General features: G+C 52.8%; 2 protein-coding genes across 2 annotated transcripts; one reads left to right on the plus strand and one right to left on the minus strand.

The window, feature by feature from the left end:
* Positions 1-694: 694 nt before the first annotated feature.
* On the minus strand, positions 695-1,621 carry LOC128903556 (olfactory receptor 14J1-like). Its single transcript, XM_054187573.1, has one exon. It carries the CDS (start codon positions 1,619-1,621, stop codon positions 695-697), a length of 927 nt encoding a protein of 308 aa, XP_054043548.1.
* A 13,525-nt stretch (positions 1,622-15,146) lies between these two features.
* LOC128903557 (olfactory receptor 14A16-like) lies at positions 15,147-16,139 on the plus strand. The gene has a single exon (XM_054187574.1). It carries the CDS (start codon positions 15,147-15,149, stop codon positions 16,137-16,139), a length of 993 nt encoding a protein of 330 aa, XP_054043549.1.

Raw genomic sequence — 16,139 nt, forward strand, 5'->3', positions numbered from 1 at the left:
CTGCCTTGAGGAGTCCCCTCTGACACAGTGGTTCATATGGCCTGTTCCTGCCTGCAGCCACACGGATGCCACTGTAGAGACAACAGGACTGTCACAAGGTACACGAGGCCTTCGGGGGAACACAAAGGCAAGGGCACAGCAGGACAGTGGGGATGTGAGGAGAGACCAGCACTGGAAAGGCCACGTCCTGCTGCTGTCCTTGGCCATGGCTCCAGGGAAGAAGCAGCCCCGACTCGCAGGCGGCACAGACAGAGTGCCCAGCGAGGCAGCCAGGGGCAGCCCCAAGGGCCCCAGGGGCGGATCCTCCATGGGGCAGATGGACATTTGCCTCCTGAACCCCTCCTGCATGCTGGGGCTGCTCGCCCAGCTCCAGAGGGTAGTGAAGAGATGGGAGCTGAGACTAATAATTTTTCCAGATATCTTTATTGAGCTTATCTAAAAAGAGAGCCTGGTCCATATGTAAATGAGGGCTTTGGGTCAAGGAAAAAAGAAGTAGGAAGCCAAGAATTATAATAACAAAGTTCTAGAATAAAAAAACCCAAAACATATAAAAACAATCAAACGAACAAAAAAATCGAATAAGAACAAAAAAATCCCACAAAGAGAAAGTAAAGAAACATTTGAAGGAAAATTAGTCCTGCTTTTTCCTGAGATGCAGTGGGAGCTCCATTGGCACAGTGGACACCTTATTAATCTAAAGAAGATTGTATTCAAATAGTTTCCTCAGGGCATCCTTGAGCTCTTTGTTCCTCATGCTGTAGATGAGGGGGTTCACTGCTGGAGGAACGACCGAGTAGAGGAATGCCACGACCAGATCGAGAACTGGGGAGGAGATGGAGGGGGGCTTCAGGTAGGCAAACATGCCAGTGCTGATGAACAGGGAGACCACGGCCAGGTGAGGGAGGCACGTGGAAAAGGCTTTGTGCCGTCCCTGCTCAGAGGGGATCCTCAGCACGGCCCTGAAGATCTGCACATAGGACAACAGAATCAAAACAAAACACACAAGAGCTAAAAAACAACTTAATATTAGAAGCCCAGCTTTCCTGAGGAAGGAGCCTGAGCAGGAGAGCTTGAGGATGTGGGGGATCTCACAGAAGAACTGGTCCACAGCATTGCCCTGGCAGAGGGGCAGGGAAAATGTACTGGCCGTTTGCAGGAGAGCATTGAGAAACCCACTGCCCCAGGCAGCTGCTGCCATGTGGACACAAGCTCTGCTGCCCATCAGGGTCCCGTAGTGCAGGGGTTTGCAGATGGCAACGTAGCGGTCATAGGACATGACAGTGAGAAGATAAAACTCTGCTGCAGCACAGAAAAAGAAAAAAAAGACCTGTGCTACACATCCCCAGTAGGAGATGGTCCTGTTGTCCCAGAGGGAATTGGCCATGGCTTTGGGGAGAGTGGTGGAGATGGATCCCAGGTCAAGAACAGAGAGGTTGAGGAGGAAGAAGTACATGGGGGTGTGGAGGCGGTGGTCACAGGCGATGGCGGTGATGATGAGGCCGTTGGCCAGGAGGGTAGCCAGGTAGATGCCCAGGAAGAGCCCGAAGTGCAAGAGCTGCAGCTCCCGTGTGTCTGCGAATGCCAGGAGGAGGAACTGGCTGATGGAGCTGCTGTTGGACATGTGCTGCCTCTGGGTGTGGAGCACTGAACAAGGAGGAAAGAACAGTGACAAGTCAGGGGAAACTTTTCTGAGTAAAATCAACACCATTTGTCATACTTCACACTCTCTGCCACTGTTTCATTTCCATGAGATCCTTCAGCTCTGTGGCTGGAGCTCAGATTGTTTCTGGCCGAGTGTGCCAGGAGGAGCGGGACCTCTGCCCGCTGGCTGCCCAGGAGTCAGCCCTGCTCTGCAGCAGCAGATTCGTGGGAATGGGGTGGCCAGTCCTGGTGTTCCAATTTGTCAGATAAACCTCTCCTCATGGAAAAAGGGCTTGTCAGTCTCTGCACTCCCATTGCCATGAAACCACAGTTGCAAGAGTGTTGGAGAGAGGTTCTTATACAGCTCTCTCCTGTCTGAACTGGAGATTCTCTTGCATTTCAGAAACCCTCACCATTTCTGCTGCATTCAGGGACAGCAAAGGCAGTCCTGCCAGGCAAGGGGATTGTCTGAGGGTTAGTGCAGAGAGAGGGGAGCTGGTCTGTCCCTCTGTCTTGTTCCCAGCAGCCCTCTGCTTGTGCCTTTCTGAGACAGAGGGGAATCGCACTCACGTGTTGACATGGAAAGGCACCAGGCACTGCTGAGAGCAGAGAAACCCACTGCCGAGAGCTCAGTGTCTCACCCTTTCTCAAGGTCTCAGCACCCCACTTCTCGCCAAGGACACACATGGCTCCTTTCACAAACCCAGCAGCGTTTCCTTGGTCGTAGCGTCTCTGCGCTTTTCCACAGGGCATTCAGGTAACAGCAGGATGCTCCAGGACAGATTGGCATCCTGGAGGGCAGCTCAGTGCTTGGAAGGACACCCCAAGGAGATACCCAAGTGTCCTAGTGATGGTATGTCAGAAAGGGAGAGTCAGCTCATTCCCCAGCCACATAGACTACTTTGCCCACAGCCCCATGCGTTAGAGGAGAGCTTGGACACTTCATTCCCAGGGAAACACTTTCATGGGAGAAATCACAAGACCGGTGCCTGACTCGGCTGCTGCAACTCCCATCCCCAGAGAGCCTGGCTGAGAGAAAGAGAACAATCACAATATCACAAATAGGTGGAGAAACAAGGAAAAACGCAGTGAGGGTCTGGCTGAGAGAGGCCAGGGCAGAGACAGCCGGGCACTCAGGACAGCGTTACCCTCACCCAGATGTTCACGCAACCTCCCAGACACCAACTGTGCCTGGATCCTGCTCTCAATCCCTGTGTTCTGCAGAGGGAAATGGGCATGTGTCTGGAGAGCTGGCCCAGGGCTCTGCTGGAGCTCTGGCTTCACAGGAGGGTCATGCCTTGAACCACAGAGCCCTGAGGGCTGAGGCTTTGCTGGGTGGGAGAGGAGGCGAGGGGGCTTGCTCAGGGGAAGGGGTCTGCATTGGAGGGGATCATACGGAGTTTTATGAATCCTTCCTCCCACAGCCATTTCAGGTTTGTGTTTCCACAAATTCCCTGACCCTATCCCTGTTGCCGGGAGATTTTCCTCACTGGAGGTGTTTCCCTGTCCCATGTCTTTTCCCTGTCAGCTCTCACAGACCCCATCCCAACCCCTGTGCACTCCCCTTGGCCCCACAGAAACCTGCCTGTTTGCCGGGCACTGCCTGGGTTCATGTTCCTGTTTGCAGGTGGAAAAGGGCAGGTCAGAACAACCCCGATGGGTCCAGCAGAGCTGATGCTGGTGCTGCCCATGGGCAGAGGAGTGGCTGAAGGCACTCCAGGAGGTTCCTGGCAGACCTACTGACCACTCAAAGCTACAGCTCAGGAGTCTCACTGACTTCTTCCCACTTGAGAGCTCCCTATACATGTATCCCTTTCTCTACCTCCCCACCCTCTCACTAGGAAAATAAAAACACAAACGCAGGAAAGCTCCTTATCTGTAACGTAATTCCTGCCTTGAGCTTCCCCTTGAAAAGTGCCCTCAGAAATGTCCTGGGGGTGAACTGCAGCTGAGAGCAGCCCTGACCCACGCAGCGCCCCCTTGACAGCAGGACACTCTCCTGCCAGGAGCTGCCTCTTCCACCCACACCTTCTCCCCGCACTGCTGCTGGGAGCTCCTCAGGGAAACCGAGGGCTCATCCTGACAGGAGATAAGTCCCTGCCACAGCACAAAGCACCCTTGGGTGCAGGGACCCTGCTCTGAAGGACAGACCCCTGGCTGCACACCCACCTTCACACTCTGCAGCCATCCCCGGGTGAAGGCAGCTGATGTGCCCTGTCCGTTTGACAGAGCCATGGGGAAGCCCTGCTCCAAAGCAAGTCCTTTTTCTCTACGTTGGAGAACCTCTGAGAGACCTCCTGATAGATCCCAGAGGCTGTGGGATGTGCCAGCTTCAGGAGATCATTCCAGGAACCGCAGCTGCATTGCCCTGCAGCCAGAGACTTACCCTGTTCAGGGCTGGGAAGATTTTTCTCCAGCTGAGCTCTCCTCTCTCCTCCCACCCCAGACTGCCTTTACACCCTCTCTGCCTCCCTCCTCTGCCCTCGCTGCCTGCAGGCAGTGCCCTCAGCCCTGCTGCGCTTGGCAGAGGAGCTGCTCCTGGGCAGAGCTGTCTCTCTGCAGCGCTGCCCGCTTGCCATGAGCTCCCTCCATGCCAGGAGCCCAGCCCAGCTCATACGCAGAGGACCAGCCCAAGGCAGCCCTTTCTTTGCCCCCTTGGGGCTCCCTCCAGGTGTCCCTGGGGCTCCAGGGGAACCTGCTGATGTAATTGCTGAAAGTTAAAGAAGAAACAAATATAGCGTGTGGCCACTGCTGAGATTCATGGGAGCAGGTGTGGGTAGATCTGAGATTGTCTATGTCCTCTTTGCCTCGATCTTTCCCTGCAAGGTCTCCCAGGCCTCTGTGACTTGAGGCAGGACCCAGGAGGAGAACAACCAGCGGTGGATGGGCATCAAGTCAGGAGTCACTTGAGCAAGCACCATCCTCACCAGTCTCTAGGACAGGATGGGTGGCATCCCAGGGAGCTGAGAGAGCAGGCCGATGTCACAGAGAGGCCCCTTCCATCATCTTTGAAAGTGGGGGCACTCCCTGATGACTGGCGGCACCCAAATATTGCATGCACCTTTCAGAAATGCCCCATGGATGAGCAGGGGAGTGAAAGGCTGTGCTCTGTGGTCCAGAGCAGGTCCCCTCAGATGCAACCTGCCCTGTTTAATGTGTTTGTAATGACCCAGAGGAGACGAGAGAGTGCTTTTCCATCACAGTTGTAGATGACAGCATATGGAGGAGAACAGACAATTCCAAATTAGGAAAAGCTCTCAGGTTGTCTCTGACCACAGAAGTCATTCACATCAGGTGCCAGGGTGCTTCACAGGTGTCCCCAGACAGCCCTGACCACATCCTTTTCATTCCTTGAAACCACAACTGCTTCTCTTTTTTTATCCAAATCCCCTCCAAAATGAACGACTTCCTTGTTCATCCATTCCCCCTTGGCCATGCTTTTCTTTTTTCTTACAACCTTGGGGTATATCTGAGGTGGTTGGTGTGCTGATTTTCAAACTCAGGTGCCAACTCCATTAAGCAAATCATTCTCTTTCATTACCTGTGGGATCCTGCAATTCCCTATATTCTCATCTGGTTTGAGGCACTGTCCACAAAACCTGCAATGTTGAGCATTTGGACTTTGAGTCCAGAGGGACCTTGACACACCTGGGGACTTGGCCAAATGAAACCTCCTGAAGTTTCATAAGGCAAAGGGGGCAAGGTGTGCACTGGGGGCAGAACAAAGCCGGTGCACTGGGACAGGCTGTGACGCGACTGGCTGAGGAGTGTCCTGGGCAGAAGGGTGTGGGAGTTATGGTGGATGCCATATATGGATCCCATTGTGAAAGGAGGACGGAGAAACTGGAGAAAGTCCAGAGGAAGTCTGTCGGGATGGGGTTAGGGGCCTGAAGCACGTGAGCTGTGTGGAGAGGCTGAGACAACCGGTCCTCTTTAGTCTGCTGAAGGGGAGGCACAGGGCAGTCTAAGAGCAGGTGACATCTTCCTGGAGAGATGAAGGTGGAGGCAAACTCTTCTGCTGTGGCAGATGTTTGGCAGAGGCAACAGCGGCAAGCATCCTCCATGGAGCTTTATACCGAATATTAGGAAAAACGGAGTAGGCGGACGTTGCCCTGCAGCAGGACACCCATCGACTCTCTGTTATCTCCATCTTTGGAGGCTTTCAGCTCCCCAGAATGTCACCCAACCTGACCCTGGGATTGACGACCCTACCTTTGGGTGAGAGGCTGGACCAGAGGCTCCCCCTCCAACCCCTTTCCCAAAAGCCCTTCCATGAGCCTGTGCCTTGCAGTGTGCCCCAGGAGAAGAGAGTCAGGTACAGGTGAGGCTTTCTACAGTAGAGGCTCATGGGACAATTCAGGGTGGCATTGTCCTGTGCTCAGTAGGTATCTCGTCCTACCTTTGATTACTCTTTACATTTCCCGGCCAGGCTCCTTACCCATGCGGTGCTTTAGGCTGTGAAGAAGCCTAAAGCCTATCCCCCCCTCCACCTCTTACTGGAACCAGGGAGAAAATACACAAAGCGGGCATGAATTCAGGGCAATTCTGTCTACAAGGTGTCAGCTTTAAATGATAACAAAGAGATAGCAGTGAGAGCAAAACCACTGTTCGAAGAACTTCATGCCAGAGGCTAACTACTGAAAATGACACCCACTCTGACAAGTAATAGTAACTGTCGGGAAGGAAATAAAAGAAGTTTAGTTCATCATCGTGAAGAATAAGAGTTCCCTTGCAGCACTGTCCTCTTTCTGTTCTTAGTGATAGTGCCATGAATTCCAAAACATGCTTGAGAGCTTCTCTGTTTTCCCTTGTCTCTGAAACTCAGCCTTCTCAGACCTGGAAAGGACTACTTCAAATCTCTGCCACCCAAATCTCTCCCATTGTTTCTCATGCTTTTACCCCAAGACCTTTCTTCCCATCGCTTCAGCACGCTGTGGAGCCTCTTGTTTAGCTGGGTGAAGTCAGGGTACTCTCTCGCACAGCCTGGCCTAAAAATCCTCTCTAGGTCATGATCCCGCTTGTATCACCTCATGTTACGTACAGCTCCAGCCCCCTTCTGCAGAGCTCCAGTGACTGGGCAGGTTTCCTTTTTTTCCTGCTTGTTCACCTTCGCTACATTTTTTTACTGTATTCATACCAATTATTGTCTGATGTAACGCATTTATCTCCTCACAACTTCACCCATTTCCAGTTGCAGTCTGAGACATCTCCCCTCTTGCAGCAGACATTGTGTAAAATCCTATGGAAACCCACTTTCCATGCTATGGAATGTCACTTCAGTGCTGCATGTTCATTTGGGTTCAAACGAACAGAAACAAACACAGAAAAAAACCACGCTGGGCTAGTTTTTCGGAGAGGCAGTTTCAAAGTGGCAAAGCAGTTCAATACATAAATATTGAGAGCCAAGTTCACATTTCCAGCAAGGGGAAAGGTCCCAATTTGCTAATTAAACTCTTTGGCCCATCCTGCCTGGAGTTGTACAGCAGTTGTGTCACACAGTAGCCAGTGTCAGAGGGAAGAGGGAGGCAGCGGGAACTGGAATGGTTTGGGCTCAAATGGAACTCAGACCCTGAGCTGGCAGGACAACACTGGCCGCAGCCGGACACAGGTTCCCTGAGACGACTGTGAGTTCAGACCATGGGCGTGGAGGATGCACAAACCTCTTGAAGTCCCATCTCGGCAGGGGAAGAGGAAGGGTTTGTGAGAGACACGGGCATGCAGGGAAAGAGCAGTGTGTGCATAGCAATGAGCGTGTGAAAGGCAGGAGAAGGACCTGAAATAGCAAGGGGTGTCATGCTGAAATGTCCGAGGTTGAATTTTCACTGTGAGGCAGCAGAATGAGGAGGATACGCACTTCAGCGCTGGGTTGTGGAGCTAAATAGAGGATTCTAGCATGTCTGGGGCTTTCAAATCTTGGGGGATAAATGAGCATTGACAACGCTTTTGGAAGAAAGCAAATAGGTTGGGAGGGGACACCCACAGGAATTGGAAAATCCTCATAAATCCACAGCTTTTTTTTTGGAGCTAAAGAACCTGGCACAGGCATGGGACAGCTTAGCTGCGGTGGGCATGGCTTTGGGCCTTGACACCCCAACAGACCTGAGTAGGCTTCTGTCTCTTCTACTGAGACCCATGAGAAGGCACTCGCTCCTTAAAGCTCCAGCACCTCGTTGCCTCCTCACCCACCCACCATAGAGCCTGCAAAGGGTCCTCCTGCTGACCAGTACCCTGCTTCACACACTCACACATTACACAGAGCCCTGAGCATTCCAAGAGGGAAAGGAGCTCCCTCCCCAAAGGATGGGGGTCAGGCCTTGGCCATCCTGCTTGGGGAAGCAAATCAAGGGCTTTCGCAATGACTTCCACGTTTAAATTTCTTCCTGTAGCAAGTGTCTCTGACATCCTTTCCTGCTTCACCAGCCCCCAGGGACAGGAACTTTGTCTGCTCATTCCCTCCTCCGTCTCTTCAGAGGCGGAGATCAGCAGGGCCTGCTAACACCCCCAGAAACCTGGAGGTTTGCTTCTGACTTTTACTTCTCCGGGGGCTTGCTCAGTCTTTCAGGATCTGCAGTGCAGGAGCTCGGCACCAGAGGGCTCATTAACACGCCAAACGCCCTAAGGAGCCAGCTCTGAGCCTAATTCTCCTTTAGTCTTCCATTCTTATGGGGTTCATGAGAGAGGTGTCAGGAGTGGAGTCAAAGTGAAAAGATGCCAAAGCCAAGAGCCCAAGTGAATGAAATACTGGATTTTCAATAGCCAGTTCTGCATTAACACAGTGCTGCAGCTGGGTTACAGCACTGTCCTCTTTCTGATATTAGTGATAGCACCACAAATTCCAAAACACCCTTGAGAGCTGCTTTAGTTTTCCTCCTCTCCAAAGTTCAGCCTGCTCAGACCTTGACAGGATGACTTCAAATCTCTGTAACTCAAATCTCTCCAACCTTCTGCCATCCACCCTTCCTCTCTCACCCCAGAGCACTTCTCCCCAGCCCTTCAGCACATTACAAGGCCTCTGCTTTTTAGCTGCATGAAGTCAGGGTACTCCTTTGCAAAGTCACAGAATCACAGAATGATAAGGGTTGGAAGGGACCTCTGGAGATCGTCTAGTCCAACCCCCCTGCCAGAGCAGGGTCACCTAGAGCAGGTGAAAGTCTTCCCTACAGAAGTCTTCTCTAGGTGCTGATCCCAATGATATCACCTCATGTTATGTACGGCTCCATCCTCCTTCTGCAGAGCTTCATTGATGGGCAGTTTTCCTGTTTCTTTCATGGTGGTTAGCCTTCCCTGCCTTTTTGTATTGTATGCATATCAAATAGTGTCAGAAGCAACACATTTATCCTCCACACCTTCACCCATTTCCAGCTGCAGTCTGAGATATTTCCCCTCTTGGAGCAGACATTGTGCAAAGCTGCTCCATGTAGGGAAACCCACTTTAGTGCTGCATATTCGTTTGGGTTAGAGAGAAGCCCCAAAGACACGCTGAGCTAGTTTTTCAAACAGTATCAAAGTGGCGTAAAACTTTAAATCCAGAAAAGCCAAGTTAAAAAAAGGGAGGAAAAATGGGCACATCTGTATATTCTGAACTGACAAATTTTCTGTCAGTGAAGAGAAAGTCCCACAGCCTATGGGATGTTTTCATCAGTTGTCTCTGTGGGAAGCTGGGTTTCTTGGGCCTCTTGGCTTGACCCTGCTGCACTCCCATTTCCAGCAAGAGGAAAAGCTCCGGCTGAGGCATCAAACTGTTGCCCATCTTGCCTGGAGAGCCAGGACAGTTGTGTCACACAATACCCAGTGTCAGAGGCGAGAGGGAGGCAGTGCGAATTGAAATCATTTGGGCTCAAATGTGGGAAATACTGTTTCCCATGATATTCTCCTGGAGAAAATGGCTGCTCATGGCTTGTATGTGCGAACAATTCACCGGGTGAAAAACCGGCTGGAAGGCGGGCCCCAAAGAGTGGTGGTGACTGGAGTTCCATCCAGTTGGCAGCCGGTCACAAGTGGTGTTCCCCAGGGCTCGGTCCTGGGGCCCATTCTCTTTAATGCCTTTCTCAATTATCTGGACGAATGTGTCGACCTGCTTGAGGGTAGGTTGGCTCTGCAGAGGGATCTGCACAGGCTGGAACGATGGGCTGAGGCCAATGGTATGAGGTTGAACAAGGCCAAGTGCCACGTCCTGCACTTGTTTCACAACAACGCCATGCAGCGCTACATGCCTGGGGAGGAGTCACTCAAAAGCTGCCCGGCAGAAAAGGACCTGGGGGTGTTGGTCAACAGCCGGCTGACTACGAGCCAGCAGTGTGCCCAGGTGGCCAAGAAGGCCAACAGCATCCTGGCCTTTACCAGGAACAGTATGGTGAGTTGGACCATGGAAGTGATCATCCCCCTGTGCTGGGCCCTGGTGAGGTCCCACCTGGAGTGCTGTGTCCAGTTTTATGCCCCTCACTACAGGAAAGACATTCTGGTGCTGGAGCGTGTCCAGAGGAGGGCAAGGGAGCTGGCGAGGGGTCTGGAGCACAAGTCCTGTGAGGAGCGTCTGAGGGAAATGGGGGTGTTCAGCGTGGAGAAAAGGAGGCTGAGGGGAGACCTTCTTGCTCTCTGCAACTCCCTGAAAGGAGGGTGTAGAGAGGTGGGGGTCGGTCTCTTCTCCCAGGTAACAAGTGATAGGAAAAGAGGAAACGGCCTCAGGTTGCGCCACAGGATGCTTAGACTGGATATTAGGAAATTAGGAAGCACTGAAAGGGTTATCAAATATTGGAACAGGCTGCCCAGGGAGGTGGTGGAATCCCCATCCCTGGAGGTATTTCAAATTAGGCGGGTAGACGTGCTTAGCGACATGGTTCAGTGATGGTTTTTGTCAGTGTTAGGTTGATGGTTGGACTTGCTGATCTGAAAGGTCCCTTCCAACCTAGACAATTCTATGATACTGTGACCCCCCAGTTTCTCTAGGAGGTGGTCTGGGCTACCTTTTTCTTGCAGTACCCAACTTGCAGATGTTGTGGTCCCTCTAGTGTCCAGTCCAGACTTAGGCCCTGAAAAATAACTTGCTCGCAGGCATATTCTACTCTCTGGTCTCTCTGGTTTGGTGTTTGCTTCTGGGTAAACCACTGCCATACACACCAATGTTATATGCATACACACCAGTCTCACCAGTTGCTGGCCCCCCAAAGTACAAAAGGTCTCATGACTTGTGGTTCTCACTCCAGTGTCTGGCACTTGAAGCTCCATCTGTGCAGAGAGCAGAGAGCTCCCTCTCCCCAGAAAGCTGTTGAAAATGGAGCTGTTAAGAAAACAGGACAGGCTGTGGTGATCAGTTGTGGGGCACAGCCAGGGAAGTGTCCTGACCAGCCACCTGTTTGCACATGACCATCTCATTTCATCCTCTTTCCTCTCTCTTGTCCCATCTCGTTCCTCTAGAAACCTTTGGTCCTTTCCTAGAAATCCCACGGCAAGTCTTATACAGTCCTCAAATGCGCTTTCTGGCTTCCCAGCATGAGTCTCAGACACCCAAGACAAAAACCCTCCTCCACCACAGGCAAGGTCATCCTGGCAGGCTCTTCCATTGGCCCACTTAACTAACTAAATTGACACAACTATGTCAGGACTTTCTTGGAATTATTGTCTTACCTTTTGAGTTCTGAATTGCTCCTCTGAAAGCATGGCACCTCACGTCCTACAAATGGCAATCCTTTCTTTTTTATGGAAGGGCTGGAGACAAGGTCAGATGGAAATGCCTACATGGTGTATGTAGGCATTTGCAGCCTTGTGCAGGAGGAGTGGGGGTTATTAGAATCAAAGAATCATAGAATGGTTTGGGTTGGAAGGGATCTAAAAGATCATCTAGTCCCACCCCCTTCCATGAGCAGAGACACCTCCCACTAGTTCAGGTTGCTCAAAGCTCCTGACCTTGGACACTTCCAGGGATGGGGCATCCACCACTGCTCTGGGCAACCTGTTCCAGGGTCTCGCCACACTCATCATAAAGCATTTCTTCCTTATGTCCAATCTAAATCTACCCTCTTTCAGTTTAAAGCCATTGTCCCTTGTTCTGCTGTTATCGGCCTTGGTAAAAAGTCTCCCTCCATCTTTCTTGGCCTATGACCACTATGTTTTCATCTGCAAACAGCGTGGCGAGAGCCCAGAGATCTCCCAAGGTGGGGTTTGGAGGCCATCCTTTCCGACGCAAAGGAAGGTGAGAGCAAGGTGGGGCAGCCGGGTGGATGACTACAGCCTGCAGGGAAAGAGGCAGAGGTGATGGGACACCGTAGGACAGCCTGTGGTGGAGAAGACAGAGGGATGTGGCAAAGCTGAAAGGCCCCTGACAGAGCCAACCTCTTCATGTCTTGGGCTGTTGTCTCTGCCACTGATGCCTATGAGGAGACAACCAGTCCTTCCAGCACTGGGGTCTCATTGCCTCCTTGTCCATACTCAGGAGCCTGGCTGGTGTCGTACCATAGCCCTGTCCTTGGCATTGCACATCCCCACATCACAGTGTCCCAGGAAGAGCCCTGAGGAATGAGTGAGGGACAGGATGTCCCTTCCTGGGGGCTGGGGGTCGTGCCTTGGCCCTTTGGGTGATGGGGTCAGGGCTTGGCCCTTTGCGCTAATGAAACACATCCAGGTTTACTCAGCATCAGAGACACCTTCACCTTGCTTTCTCTGACCTGTCATCACTGCCTCCACGTTACTGCTCCAACCAGACCCTGGTGATAATTTCTGAGTGGTGTCCCATAGTGGGACCCATTAACACTACAAGAAACTTTGGAGTTTGAACCTGACTTTGACTCCTTGAGAGGTTTCTTCAACTTCCTTTCAGCGACCGAGGTTCATGGACTTGGCATCAAACCCACCAGAGGGGTCATTAAAAGGCCTTGGGCTGGTCCTCTGCGTCTGAGCTGGGCTGGGCTCCTGGCATGGAGGGAGCTCATGGCAAGCGGGCAGCACTGCAGAGAGACAGCTCTGCCCAGGAGCAGCTCCTCTGCCAAGCACAGCAGGGCTGAGGGCACTGCCTGCAGGCACCCGAGAGGAGCCAGGCACAGAGAGGACAAAGGCAGTCTGGGGTGGGAGGAGAGTTCTGAGCTTGTTCATTGGGAAATCTTCACCCCTGTTGACACAGTCAGTCTCTGGCTGTAGGGCAAGGCAGGGGAGTCTCCTGGAGGGATGTTCTCGGGCTGGCTGAGAGGAGCTGTCAGGATGGCTCTCCTGGCTTCTCTGGTGTGGAGAAGGAGGCCGTGCTTCCGAGCAGGGCTGCCCTGCTGCACCATGGCAGCGACAATGAAGGAGGGCTGCCTTCTGCAAGGGACTGTGGCAGGGTTTTGAAGACAGGTGGGTGTGCAGGCAGGGGTGCCCAGGGCTGTCCTTGAGAGCAGGGTCCCTGCACCCCAGGGGGCTTTGTGCCGGGGCAGGGACTCCTCTGCTGCTTGCCAGGGTCAGCTCTCAGCCTGCCCAAGGAGTTCCCCCCCGAGCTTCTGTGGGGAGAAGCTCTGGGGCAAAGGAGAGACTCCCCTCAGGGCAGGGTCCTTTGGCTCTTTTGAGAGTGTGCTGTGTGGGTCAGGGCTGCCCACAGCTGCAGATCACCCCCAGAGCACTGGCAGAGGCAGCATTTACAGAGGAAAGACAAGGCAGGGGCTGCCTGGAAGATGAAGACATTGCAGGGTCTGTGCTCTCAGCTGTCTCCTGAGGGAAAGGAGCTGTCACTGTTCCACTGAGGAACCAGCAGATCTGCCAGAAAGCTCACAAAGCGCCTTCACCCCCTCCTCTCCCTACACACAGCACCAGCAGCACCTTTGCTTCCAGCATCAGGCTTTCTCTCATCTCCTCCTGAGGAGCCACAAAGAGGGAGATGGCCCTGGGCAGTGCCCTGCTGCCAGGAGGGGTCTGCAGGGCAGAGCTGAGCCCCCAGCGGGTGGGATGGGCTCTGGGAGCAGGGAGAGGGAGGAGACCTGGGCACAGAGAAGCAGCTCCTGGCAGGGGCAGCTCCAGGCAGCAGAGACATGGGCAAGGGCTGGGGGAAACTGCCAACACGCACTGGGGAGGGGGCGCTCAGGCAGCTCTCCTTTGGTCCTTCACTGGGGATGTCTTCTGGGCATTCTCTGCTGGGCAATGAGCTGACTCTCCCCTCAGAACATCCCATCCTAGGGACCCCAGACTCTCTGCTTTGCCTGTCCTCTTGGCTTGCCAGCTGCCCCCAGAAAGGCAGAGCTCTCCTGTGGGATCCTAGGGAGGGCTGAGCCTTTCCTCGGGGGTCAGCACTCTCCTCACAGAGTCCTTTGCTTCTCTCTGTGAGGGGTTGTGTCCTGCTCCCTCCATCACAGCTCTAACTCTGCTTTGGGAAAGAGAATTTGTATATTTGTCCTTTCAAACAGTGCTCTGCTGTGCCATATGAGTTCAGTTATTTGTTTGTGTATTGGGGTTTTTTTGAGCGGAATTTGTGTGTGAAGTCATGTTCAAGGCAGCACAAGCAGAAGCACAGGGCAGATGGAAAAAAGACTGATGGACACTGCAGCTCTCCTGACTCCGCACTAAACCACAGAGATCAGAGCCCTGTTTCCTGTCCTGTCTCAAGACTCCAGAGTTTCAATCATAAAAATTAGAATTTCTTCCTCTCAAAAGACCACTCACCAACTATGATGGTAGAAAAATCATAAAAACCAATCACTGAAAAGCAGACTGTCTTTGCTATAAGGCGTCTGTCCTAATTTTGTCTTGTTTTTTCCCTCCTTTGGACAGAGCCCCCATGCCCAGAGGCAGCAGATGTCCAACGGCAGCTCCATCACCCAGTTCCTCCTCCTGGCATTTGCAGACACACGGGAGCTGCAGCTCTTGCACTTCACCTGAAAAAGGGTGAGACACTGAGCTCTCGGCAGTGGGTTTCTCTGCTCTCAGCAGTGCCTGGTGTCTTTCCATGTCAACACGTGAGTGCGATTCCCCTCTGTCTCAGAAAGGCACAAGCAGAGGGCAGCTGGGAACACGACAGAGGGACAGACCAGCTCCCCTCTCTCTGCACTAACCCTCAGACAATCCCCTTGCCTGGCAGGACTCCCTTTGCTGTCCCTGAATGCAGCAGAAATGGTGAGGGTTTCTGAAATGCAAGAGAATCTCCAGTTGAGACAGGAGAGAGCTGTATAAGAACCTCTCTCCAACACTCTTGCAACTGTGGTTTCATGGCAATGGGAGTGCAGAGACTGACAAGCCCTTTGTCCATGAGGAGAGGTTTATCTGACAAATTGGAACACCAGGACTGGCCACCCCATTCCCACGAATCTGCTGCTGCAGAGCAGGGCTGACTCCTGGGCAGCCAGCGGGCAGAGGTCCCGCTCCTCCTGGTACACTGGGCCAGAAACAGTCTGAGCTCAGGCCACAGAGCTGAATGAAGATCTGATAGAAGTGGAAAAGCAGTGCAGAGTGTGAAGTATGAGAAATGGTGTTGATTTTGCTCAGAAAAGTTTCCCCTATACTTCTCACTGTTCTTTCCTCCTTGTTCAGTGCTCCACACCCAGAGGCAGCAAATGTCCAACAGCAGCTCCATCAGCCAGTTCCTCCTCCTGGCATTCGCAGACACACGGGAGCTGCAGCTCTTGCACTTCGGGCTCTTCCTGGGCATCTACCTGGCTGCCCTCCTTCCCAACGGCCTCATCATCACCGCCATCACCTGTGACCACCGCCTCCACACCCCCATGTACTTCTTCCTCCTCAACCTCTCTGTTCTTGACCTGGGATCCATCTCCACCACTCTCCCCAAAGCCATGGCCAATTCCCTCTGGGACAACAGTACAATCTCCTACTGGGGATGTGTTGTACAGGTCTTTTTTTTCTTTTTCTGTGCTGCAACAGAGTTTTATCTTCTCACCGTCATGTCCTATGACCGCTACGTTGCCATCTGCAAACCCCTGCACTACGGGACCCTGATGGGCAGCAGAGCTTGTGTCCACATGGCAGCAGCTGCCTGGGGCAGTGGGTTTCTCAATGCTCTGCTGCACACGGCCAGTACATTTTCCCTGCCCCTCTGCCAGGGCAATGCTGTGGACCAGTTCTTCTGTGAAATTCCCAAAATCCTGAAGCTCTCCTGCTCAGACTCAGACTACCTCAGGGAAATTGGGCTTATTGTGGTTCATGCCTTTGTTGTTTTTGCATGTTTTGTGTTCATCGTGCTGTCCTATGTGCAGATCTTCAGGGCCGTGCTGAGGATCCCCTCTGAGCAGGGACGGCACAAAGCCTTTTCCACGTGCCTCCCTCACCTGGCCGTGGTCTCCCTGTTCGTCAGCACTGGCATGTTTGCCTACCTGAAGCCCCCCTCCATCTCCTCCCCAGTTCTCGATCTGGTGGTGGCAGTTCTGTACTCGCTCATTCCTCCAGCAATGAACCCCCTCATCTACAGCATGAGGAACAAGGAGCTCAAGGATGCAGTTTTGAAACTATTTGAATGGTGTCCACTTCAGATTAATAAGGTGCCCATTACACCACTACGGCTCCCACAGTACATCAGGAAAATGCAGGACTAA

This window comes from Rissa tridactyla, unplaced genomic scaffold (assembly GCF_028500815.1).
Source record: "Rissa tridactyla isolate bRisTri1 unplaced genomic scaffold, bRisTri1.patW.cur.20221130 scaffold_47, whole genome shotgun sequence".
NCBI lineage: Eukaryota > Metazoa > Chordata > Aves > Charadriiformes > Laridae > Rissa > Rissa tridactyla.